Below are 10568 nucleotides of genomic sequence, written 5' to 3'. Positions count from 1 at the left end.
AAAATGCACCGCCTGCGACATTCATTACGAATCGAAGCGTGCATCGAGGAATTTCAATACGAACGTCCGAGCGTCGCCCAGTTTTAAGTGCCATCAACTTTGCAATTCGCAAGTGAAGTTCATCCTCGAAATCGTAGTACCATCGTTTCGCGGAAAGAGGTCGTTGCCAGGCAGGTGTGATCGTTCGCGGGTAATTTGAATGTTCCTTCTCAAACTGTCAGCACACGGAGGAATGCAAAAGGACTGCCGAGACTGTTTAGGTATCCGATACCGTATCAACTCCCTGGATCAGACGTGGAAGTGGTTGCACCAGACCATCGCCCTTCACGATTATCTGGTCTCAATAACCGCCAGCGAGACCAACGTCTCCCGAAAAAGCCATTAGTAAAGCCGCTATCTGCGGACAAAAATACTAAGCAAAATCAAGGTTGAGCCCACTACGTAACTGAACGTAGCAGAGACACGGTTTAGAAGTTCATTGTGAGTCAAAGACTGATTTCATTCTCAATTACCACTGTTATCCGGGGAGTACGATTCTGGTATCGGTGCCCCTCACGCATCCCATTGTTCGATTCGCCGCAAGAGGAAGTGAAGGGTGGGGAAGAGGAACCGGAAGACTCGGTTCACACGTGCCCGCTGAAAGGAGCAGAATGGCCTTGCTCAATAAATTTATGATCATTGTCAAGCGAGCAGCTCGATGCAGCAATTCGAACCAAGTGTTCAGATATTCGACGAGCTTCGACGAGAAGCGAGACGACCCAAACGATTCGATAAAGAAGTCAGTATTTATATCGCAGTCCACGGATGTGTTCACCAATCTAGCGCTCGAAGATTGGTACTATAGGAATTATAATTTCGTGAATCATCATATATTACTTCTATGGCGCAATGATCCTTGCGTCGTGATTGGACGTCATCAAAACCCATGGATCGAGCATAACAGTCAGTTGGCTGAGAAACGAGGTATAGTTTTGGCCCGCCGGAACAGTGGCGGCGGCACTGTCTACCACGATAATGGCAACTTGAATTTGACCTTCTTCACGCCGCGGGAAAGGTACAATCGGAAATATAACTTGGAGATTATCAGGAGAGCCTTGTACAGGGAATGGGGCGTGAAAAGTGATATTAACAAGCGAGAGGATATCGTCGTTCAAGGAGAGTACAAAGTATCCTTTAATGTAATGTATGAAAGCATATGTATGTATTTCTATATGTCAGGATGTTCCAAAAATAATGGACTGGCTATATGTATTTCGTTTTGCACGCTTTTTGAAATAATTTCTGTGAAATAATGTGTAGATAAACATTGGAACAACCTAATAAATAGCGAAGTTCCTTCGCGAAAATGCGATTTGCATTTCCTTAACTATATTACAATACAGGTGTCTGGTACCGCGGCAAAGTTAGGACGACCTAATGCTTATCATCACTGCACGCTTTTGGTTCATGTAAACGAATCAGCTTTAAGCTTAGCTCTCGAAAGAAAAGAGGTAAGATTTATGTTTAATAATTTATTGTTTTTTACACAGATTTTTTGTCGTGAGAGACTTCTCCTTTTTTACTTTTTTTAAGCGAAATTTTATAGTATTAAAATATCCAACATTTTTTATTCACTTATGTTTTATTTTTACAAAGTTACAAAAATATACTTATATTTATGTCATAGCACGGCATAGAAACAAATGCCACAGTGTCCACACGGTCTCCAGTGAAGAACTTAATAGATGTGAACTCGCATATACGTATGGACAAACTGATTAAAGCAATAGGCTGGGAATATCTCCGCACAAAAGCTTTGGTCCTAGAGGACGGTGGACAAGACCTCATTCAAAGACAAAAAGGGTTCCAATATATCAATCCCACAGAGGATTGGTTCCCAGGTACGCAATAGAACAATCAAAATAGTTTTCATTCATTTTATATTAAGACCTTAAACCCTGAGCTTGCTTTTTGTACATTGATAATTTTTATCAAACTCACATATGTGTTTACATATCTGAATTGCCAAGATAATATAACAGTACATATGAGTTATAACAGTTTATTAACAATAGAATTATATTTGCAGGTCTCAATAAATTAGTAAACGAGTTTCGTTCTTGGGAATGGAATTATGGTAAAACACCGAAGTTCGGCGTAATCCGCGTCCTAGATGTCCACGGTCAGGATGGCAAGGTTCATCAATTTAATCTAACATTAGAAATCGAAAATGGCATTATTGAGGAAATTAAAATGAAGCTCCCGGCTAGTTTGCTATCAAACGATTTTAGCCAAGACGCGAGCGTGATTACGAATCTGCGCGGTATGAAATACGACCATGAGGTAGTAGAGAATATAATAGCCGCCATCGGTTGTAAGACAGTTACGCTGAGTACAAGCCAGAATATAGATAAAAGTAATATGATTGCTACGCAATGATTAGAGCCGCAAGACAATCATAATGATTGTACCTAAATTTTTGTGTACAAATAAAAGATTGAGCGCTATCCTATAATCGTCCAAAGAATAGGGATGTATATGCATAGTGTTACTCGAAGATTTACTAATACTTGTCCTAAGTCATATACGTAATATATTGTAGTATAAATTACAAAACATATATCCTAGATTACATATCATGAAGTCATATTTTTACATTGTGCACGCATGACTATCATAAATCATTCGTGTTAATAAATTTTGTTTACGTTAATAGTTGCTTATCGCCAATTAATTCGTCGACTGTATTGTGAAGTCTCTTTAAAAAAAAAAAATGAAGAAGAAAAATCTTGTCAACTTAATTGACATTTATTGGTCGATGACCAGATCAGAAGTACGCCACGCATAATGATGCGTGATTATTGACTAGGGTCGAGCGAAAAAATAAATAACGTTGAAATTTGAACGAGCGATAAACACCCACAATCACAACGCAACAAAGTGTTATCTTTTGACACTGCACATTCCTCCCTCTTCATCACGTACTATTATTATTTAAATTTAAAGCTGCTTGTGGACAACGATAAAGAGTCGGTCGTAATACGACATCCCTGTACGGAGGGGGAGGGGTACCTGGACAAGATACAGACAGAGTCGCGTCACTGTCGTGGTCTTGCAGGTAAGGATTCAATAACAAAGACAACCTCTGCGAGGACTCATTAAATGCCTGACGTTGTCTGCACCTTCGCTTACAAGACAACATTCCAGATAACCAAATGTAAGAAATGATCATCCCCGCTACGAATCCAAACAAGAATCCGATAAAGAGCAGCCAGTACGGTAAAATTTTGTTAATCGAATTAGCAATAATCGTTGGATTGGACGTTCTATCAGATGGCAGCGCATTTTTGTTATTTAGTGTGTTGGAAGAATTGTGCTTTATGTGACCACTTTCACTCACTGTTGCCGAGTGATGGTAATTTTGCTGTTTTCTCACGGGAGCAAGAATCATCTTCTCGAATTTTTGTGGACTCTGTTTGACCACTGTCTTTCCACAAATTTCATCGTATTCTATATCATTTTCCTTGAGGTATGTTTGTAAATTGAGTATGATCCTGTTGCAGGACCATGGATTGCTGAAAAAGGAAAGAAATTGTATTTTACTTATTTGTGTTTAGGAGGATCTCTAATATATCTACGCATGGTAAATATTGGCAGTCGAAAAGCTGGGAAGTATCAGTGGAACTTTGTCTCTTTTAAAATATAGAGATCTAGTTGTGTTTGAACAAATCACTCGACATAGTGATATGAGGATCTATTAATTATACGTGACTCGTTTATCATACCCTTGTAAAGATAACTTCTTCAAAAAGTGCGATGTTTGCAGTACAGTGCTACTCATCTGAATCATCAAATTGTTTGCGAGATCGAGATGTCGAATTCGTGGTAGTCCATTGAACGTGTCCAGAGGTAAATGACTAATCTGACACGAGTCCAAGCTTAATTCCTTCACACAAAATAGAATTTTTAATTTATACATGTTTCTTTGAACAACGAATTTAAGTGGCCAATATTAATAATTTTCATTATTACCGTCAACCAGGGGGATTGCAGTTTCGGCAGATGCGATCTAAAATTATTTTTCGACAGCTTCAAAATCTGCAAATTTTTATTTTCCGCGAAAGTGTTGTCCAAAATATAATACAAATGATTTTTCGACAAATCCAGAACCGTCAAGCCATCAAGACCAAAGAAGGCAGTTAAACCAATTTGACTGATTGTGTTCCCAGAAAAATTGAGATATTTCAAATTCGTTAAGCCTGCATTCTAAAGAAACATACGTATGTAAATACACAGACAACTCTGACAAATCTCTGTTTCACGATAAAATAGTCTTTTAGTATATACTTAATTATCGTAAAAACTTTTTCCACAGATAATCTTTGAAACATGATAATTACCGCTAGTTCGAAATTATTTAAGGTCGATATCACATTATCCGATAAATCCAAGGCTTGCACAGTGTTCGGTGCGCCTGTATCTATGCTGTAAAGATGGCGGCTGATGCACGAAGCACGCTGCAGCCCGTACCAAGTGTCACAGACGCAGAACGGAGGACACTGTGAAGATTCAGATGAAACTACAATACCGATGAAGTGCAGAGAAATCAGAGCGATCGTGACAATAACGAGGCCATTGGTCATTGTAACGAAACTTCGCAAGGAACTCGATTCTATGAAAACACTACAAACTAACGTTTTCAGCGAGGCAAATTCACTTCTGATAGGGTCTCGTTGCGTTTTCACAAGGTTCGTGATTGTGTCGCTAACATAATCTTATCTCTCAACACGCCTATATTGATATCGCGTTAGTGTACTAACGATCGAGATACACGTCATCGTGTAGCGTCTTCCTAAACATTTTTTTTGTTCCTCTTTTCGACCGATGACCAGAACAAAGGTTCCACGAAAATGCGGTAAAGATAATGCAAAATTGAGTCACGAGGAAAACAAGCGGTTATTTATCGCGGGAAAATGTTTGCCCTTTCGTTTCCTGCCTTTGCATACTTATTCGACGAAATTCTGAGAACCTGGGAGTAAACAAGACGTTTCCGCAAATGGGACGTAAAGGGAGTTACAGTTAGGAATTAGATGCTATTTGTCCGACCTTTTGCATCAATTCTTTCAAACTGACTGACACGGTCAGTGAGCAGGAACAATGGAGCTATCGTAAACCGGGGGTAATTCTTTGAAAAACAAGTTCGCCGCAAACCAAAACTGATGACCATGATAAATTTCGTCGCAAGAACAGGCGAGGAGAACGAATTTTGTTTTTTACAATCGGGGAACTACTTTCCAGTATTTAAATAGTAACTAGAAATTAGAAAACGAGATTTTTTTAATCTACTACAATACTATTTTGTTAGATGTTAGTAAAAAAAATCTAGAGTAAGTTTGAAAGGTTTTTATTTAGCAGAAGATTAGAAAAACAGTAATACAAAATTTGACAAAACACACACACAGAGTAGTAATAGATTTATCAACACTAGTGACAATTGTTTCAGCTTTCCACTTCACATTCATTGTTTTCTACTTCCAGCCACGCAGCCTCCCGTCATTTCAGTGAAAGTGTAGCCAGAGGTACAACAATAATTCTCTGTAATTGAGCTTTATTAATGGGAGTCACTGTAACTAAAAGAAACTAGGAAAAACTAAGGTAAACATAACGCCGGCTGAATGGCTATTATATTACATTGAAAAGTGACATTGTGTACACACTGAGTGTAAGCGCGTTTCTTCATTGGTCGACAGGAATGGCAGCCGGCGACGATTAAACGCTACTCACTAGCCCTTGGCACCTCTTTCGAAGCTGACGCGAGGGGTAGCGTTCAGTGAGCTAACGCAGAGTTTATTGCGCAACATCCACGGAAATAAATCTAGGATAGGCTGCTGAGAACGCGTGGACCGTTGCCTTCTATTCGGCCTTACCCGTCTCGCCCCGCCGCCACGCCGCATCTTCCGGCCATTTTCATTGCTCGTCCTCCACGCGCCGCCATGACAAGCATACGGTATAGCACTGCAACCGCCTCACCTTCGCCGACACCGCCGCATGTACCGAATCGATTTATCGGCGTGGCGATGCCATCGAGCCGAGACGTTTCGTTGTCCCGTATCTTTCTGTCTTTTCGAAATCTGACGACAATGAGGGAACAATCACGGTCGTGCACCAGTTTCCGAAAGCCACGATACTACGCATCGGCTAAGAAAGTGAATCTCCACCTACGAAGACACTCCACTCGGCCACGTTTCGTCACTGGCGCCCTCAGCTGACGCGAACCACTAATTCGACGTCGCTGCGATTAAATATTAAATCGATCCCGAATTCGCGCTACGAAAATAGTTGATGCACGAGGGAGCACCGGTAGAGTAGAATTCTGATGATATTCTGTGAGTTTGGTTTTTAATTTGTTCTGTTTGTACGTAGAGGGTTTACGAGCTCTTTTCAGAGGTAAATTGTATGCGTTTCTATTATACAGCGACGAGCCTTGGAAATAGCTTCGAAGGTGAGGTTCTCTGAGACACATTCCCCGAAGCCTAAGCGTCGCGCAAGATATTTCACTCGGCGCGTGTCGTCACCGACCTTCTCAGCTGACGTAAAATGGCCGCCGTCCACTGACAGCTGAACACCAAACGTGAGATTTCTCTGCTAAAACGCGTTCTGCGATGAAGAACCACTTATCCCTTCCTTCCATGCAGACATCGAACCCCTTTGAAGTTAAAATCCCCACGAGATTCGAGGTATTTTATTAAAAACGACAACACAGTATGGCATTGGCACAGTAGTAGGAGTGTCTTACAGAGCGAGGCTTCTTTGCCGCCAGCTTTGTACATGGAGACCGCTCACATGGATTTCGTCACAGGCGTCCTCAGCTGATGACAAAGCAACTGTCTTGTGTATTTAACGCTAACCAGCTGATTGCAAGAACTCCATTTACAAAAATTCACGAAGTATCAACAGTTCGTATGAGTCCCTAGTATTCAGTTTTGAAGGTTAGATGGGTATTTAAAGAAGTTTTCATGTATTTCAATAGAAAATGCCGTCGTATGCACGCTGGAGGAGGAGAGGGACGCCGAGAAGGGACGCGCCGAGTACAGCCGTACGAAAAGTGGAGAGGGCTGTGAAAGTGGAGGGTCTCCGCCAGCGAAGCGCTTTGGCTAGGGTTCTGGCCTGCGATTTTTTCTCGTTCTTCTCGTTGTCCCGGGCGGACGGCCAATGGGAGTAAGTAGGTCAGAGCGGTCGTCCAATCGGTGCTCGAGGCCGGGTCACGTGGGTTTGTTGTTATCTATCAGCTGTTTTTCCCGGGCGGGCGGGCGGCCGGCCGGCGCAGTGAAAGCCGCTTGGTAGTCTCTCCTCAGTCCCTCCCGATCGCTCAGCTGTGCGTCACATGTCGGGTACCGCGAGTCCTACTCCTGCCCGTCTGCCATCGCACCGTGTACCGCTCGCTCGTTCAGGCCACCGTACACCGCCGGATTTCCACTCGCCGGCAAGCGTCAGTCATATATTATGCTATCTACCGCGTGCACGGGAACGCATTATCACGGATCGATCACAAAGTGCCTCGAACATGCGGACGGCGTGACGAACGCGGTGACGGCCGACGGTGCACGCCGTTTTCTCGACACGAGTTCTGTGTTCAGGCCGCGAAGGCCGCCGCGTCCTTCCACTGTCTAGGAAAGCCACGCGATCTGAGTACGCGACAAATCGGTCACTAGTGATCAGGGAACGATGACCTAAAACGAAGAGACGTATCCTCGAGCTCGGTTTAATTAAGAATCGTAAATAGAAACGTAGCGACAGCGATCCTGATTCCAGCGCGTCTCCGATTCATAGATACAATACCGAATCGACGTCTGGTATCACGCGAGAGCTTCGGTACTGTCGGATCTGCTGTGTTCTAACGCTGTGATCGATCGTTTTTAGGGATCCCACCGTGTCTCTGATCGATGGGAGGTTTCTACTCTAGTGCAAATGAGTTTGACGAGGGACACATCTGTGACAGATACTAGCGAGGACGAAGTGTGCCGCGGTGTGTCGCTGTGAAGGATCAAGTGCGTACGTGTTAAAGCGTAACGATCGGTAATCGGTTATCGATTCACCGGCTGATCACCGAGAAGTGGTTTTACAGCAGACCCTGCGAATAATGTCGACGGGCAAGCGGCTGGCGAAACGTAGCATAATCGGCACCAGAGTGTGCGCGCCCGGCGAAGACGGCAAGTATTACAGCGGCGTCATTCACGCGGTGAAAACGCCGGCGTCGGCCGCGTCCGAGTCAGGCCTCAGCATCACACCGAAGACTCGCTATTCCGTGAGGTTCGACTCTGTGCCTGGTGGACGACCGCCTAGCCCAAGCACCGAGTACTCCGACCGAGACCTGATCGGCCCAGGTTTTGGGTCCGTCACCAGCGCGCGCCTCGTGCCTGGACAGAAGGTCTACCTGACGTACAACGGACGGGAAATTCACGCGGAGGTCACACAGCACCGCGAGCATCTCGACGAGGTGGACGTCATCATCGCGCCGAACGGTCAGGAGGTGAGTGCATTTTTCTATTTTTTTCTTCTGCTTTTGAGGAAATTCTTCTCTGGAAGAAGAGTGGCATACGCGAGGAATTCATAACAAAAGCGACCCTTGGCTATTTTGGTCTCCTTCTAGGAGAGCAGGAATAATATTGTAGATTGTAGGACCTTTGATTCTTGCTCCTTTTAAGGAATGTTTTCGGTTTTGATGGGATAGGTCCCATTGTGTTGTGAATCTCATCTCTTGCTAGGAAAAAGTCGTAGAATTTTTACGAGGGCTGTTTTTGTTATGCGTAGGTCTAATTTACCAAAACTCTGGGCTCTAGATACTCCTTAGAATATTTCTTATTGTCTTTTTTCTTTAATTTATCCGAATACATTTTAAATAGAATTATTTCATTTAGCCTTAGAAATTCTTCCCTCAATCTTTTCGATTGCGAGTTTCTAAGGAGGTTCTAGTGTAGGTTTGAGAACGCTAGAAAAGTAGCTTGTGTTCTAACGCGGTGCTTTGCCGATTTGACCAATCACAGACCTCGATGCAACGCGTAGGGCCAATCGTGGGTTGTGTTACTCGCGGTGCAGTTGTGGGAGAGCGCAAAGTAGTTTTTACGTGTGTGCCGGGTGATAGGGAAATCTGGAAGCTTTCAGTGGCGCGTGTAGATAGGGATTGTTGGGTCAGGGGCAGGAATATTTACATGAAATATGAAAAATAAAGACCTCCAAGAGAATTTGTTTATTAGCAACATTATCGAGTACAAAGTTTCAAAATCTCAGCTTAGGTCGCAAGAAAAATAACTCCAAAGCATAAATATATTACTTCCTTATCTCAATTCAGTATAAATCTGTAATACAAAATTTTCACCAAGTTCAAAACACAAGTCTACCGCTAATACGTAGATATTTAATTATCTCTGTCAAATTTTCCAACACCTAAACGTTGCCAAAATCGTTCCTCCCCCAAATATGTGTATAACGATATAAAAGCCATATCGGAGTAGCACATCAAGCTTGACAAGCTTTGATATTAGATGCATCATCCGTAGACCGGGTCTCTCGTATCCGAGGCAGCAGCATGCATCAAACGCTGCGCTTGCGCGCAGGCGATGCTTCTGTCGGTGTTTCACACCGAGAGACCGCTTTTCAGACCGGAGAAATACGTTTCTCCGCGATAACAGAGCCAGCTGTGCCGGCGACATTCTCAGCAAACCGTGGCCCCTCGAATTTTTCCTCGCCGGGCACGCTGGCTCGTTGGCTCAGCCGTGGCTCGTTGAAACGCAAGAAGCCGGCGTTGACAGGCGCCGGGGAGTTGCCGGGCGTGCTGCGTGCGCCGTTAATCAGAAAATTTAATTTTCGTGACCCCGTTCCGCGAGTGAACTATAGAGTGGATGCTCCATTTACGCGGCGCGCATGAGCGAGACACGTTCCTCTCCCCCGTGCACGAAACGGGATAGAGAAGGATGGAAGGGGCAAACGCGTTACCTTGCAACGTTGCATCTGGATAGGAGCGTAGGCACGCCATACACCGCGCGTAACCCAGAGGCAATCGAATCCGCTTCGCTACCTGCGATCCTACGACCATCGCGAATAACCCAGAGCTAAATGGGTGGGGAAGACCCATGGGGACCTGGAAATGGGTATATTATCCGTGTCAACAATAACTTAAGGCCTTAAGGAATGGGTTAGTAACTTAGTCTGTCGTACTAGCAACATGTGGGTGGCAGCGTATACGTTACTATGAATAATAGTAATCTTGGAATGATACACTGGGTCTTTCATGTTTAGCGGGATTTTCATACATTTTGGATGTGTACAAAATTGTGCAAAAATTCAGTAAAGTATTTTCAAGTGTATACTTCAGGACCATGAACTTGAAACGTTAGCTAAAATTAAAGAATGTTTATATTTGTAATTATTTTCAGAACAGTAACAGAAAACAGAATTTTGCTGGGCTCATGAAAGTCCCAGTGTGTTATTCCAGGGTTAATTTAGTGTAGAGTTGTCGCACGAATTTCCTCCTTGGGTATAATGGGGGAAATTGGAAGGTGGAGAAAAAAAATAACGAGTGTCTTATTAGT

The 10568-nt window shown here is 43.5% G+C and overlaps 4 protein-coding genes and 1 long non-coding RNA gene across 8 annotated transcripts in view; 3 read left to right on the top strand and 2 right to left on the bottom strand.

Moving 5' to 3' along the window:
- The first annotated feature begins 199 nt into the window (after positions 1-199).
- Positions 200-451, top strand: LOC143177742 (uncharacterized). The gene has a single exon (XM_076375859.1). The coding sequence runs from the start codon at positions 200-202 to the stop codon at positions 383-385; it is 186 nt and encodes a 61-aa protein (XP_076231974.1). The 3' UTR covers positions 386-451.
- A 199-nt stretch (positions 452-650) lies between these two features.
- Positions 651-2486, top strand: Lipt1 (Lipoyltransferase 1). 2 transcript variants are annotated; one of them, XM_076375858.1, is made up of 4 exons: positions 651-1166; positions 1383-1490; positions 1667-1880; positions 2069-2486. In XM_076375858.1, the coding sequence occupies exons 1-4, from the start codon at positions 651-653 to the stop codon at positions 2416-2418; spliced, it is 1188 nt and encodes a 395-aa protein (XP_076231973.1). In that variant the 3' UTR covers positions 2419-2486. The 2 variants fall into 2 exon arrangements, with proteins under 2 accessions (XP_076231973.1, XP_076231972.1); XM_076375857.1 differs by having other exon boundaries at positions 651-1178.
- A 456-nt stretch (positions 2487-2942) lies between these two features.
- Positions 2943-5985, bottom strand: LOC143177740 (trophoblast glycoprotein). 2 transcript variants are annotated; one of them, XM_076375856.1, is made up of 5 exons: positions 5907-5985; positions 4380-4538; positions 4012-4245; positions 3765-3925; positions 2943-3554 (listed from the first exon to the last, which is right to left on the bottom strand). In XM_076375856.1, exons 1-5 carry the CDS (start codon positions 5931-5933, stop codon positions 2957-2959), a joined length of 1179 nt encoding a protein of 392 aa, XP_076231971.1. In that variant the 5' UTR covers positions 5934-5985; the 3' UTR covers positions 2943-2956. The 2 variants fall into 2 exon arrangements, with proteins under 2 accessions (XP_076231971.1, XP_076231969.1); XM_076375854.1 differs by lacking the exon at positions 5907-5985 and having other exon boundaries at positions 4380-4685.
- LOC143177743 (uncharacterized) lies at positions 5374-5933 on the bottom strand. The gene is made up of 2 exons (XR_013001636.1): positions 5697-5933; positions 5374-5574 (listed from the first exon to the last, which is right to left on the bottom strand). It is a non-coding gene; the product is annotated as an uncharacterized LOC143177743 (long non-coding RNA).
- A 1119-nt stretch (positions 5986-7104) lies between the features above and the next one.
- The window catches only part of Glut4ef (Glucose transporter 4 enhancer factor), a 77769-nt gene continuing 74305 nt past the window's right edge, over positions 7105-10568 (top strand). Inside the window, exons 1-2 of one of the 2 annotated variants that reach the window (XM_076375852.1) lie at positions 7105-7197; positions 7900-8509. In XM_076375852.1, coding sequence (XP_076231967.1) covers positions 8120-8509 — 390 coding nt within the window. In that variant the 5' untranslated portion in view covers positions 7105-7197; positions 7900-8119. Of the gene's footprint in view, positions 7198-7707; positions 8510-10568 lie in introns of those variants that run through there. The other variant, XM_076375853.1, reaches the window with a different exon arrangement.

The sequence above is a fragment of the Calliopsis andreniformis genome, chromosome 4 (assembly GCF_051401765.1).
Source record: "Calliopsis andreniformis isolate RMS-2024a chromosome 4, iyCalAndr_principal, whole genome shotgun sequence".
In the NCBI taxonomy this organism is placed as follows: domain Eukaryota; kingdom Metazoa; phylum Arthropoda; class Insecta; order Hymenoptera; family Andrenidae; genus Calliopsis; species Calliopsis andreniformis.
Note: the sequence above shows the minus strand (reverse complement) of the source record. Positions and strands in the feature narration are given on the sequence as shown.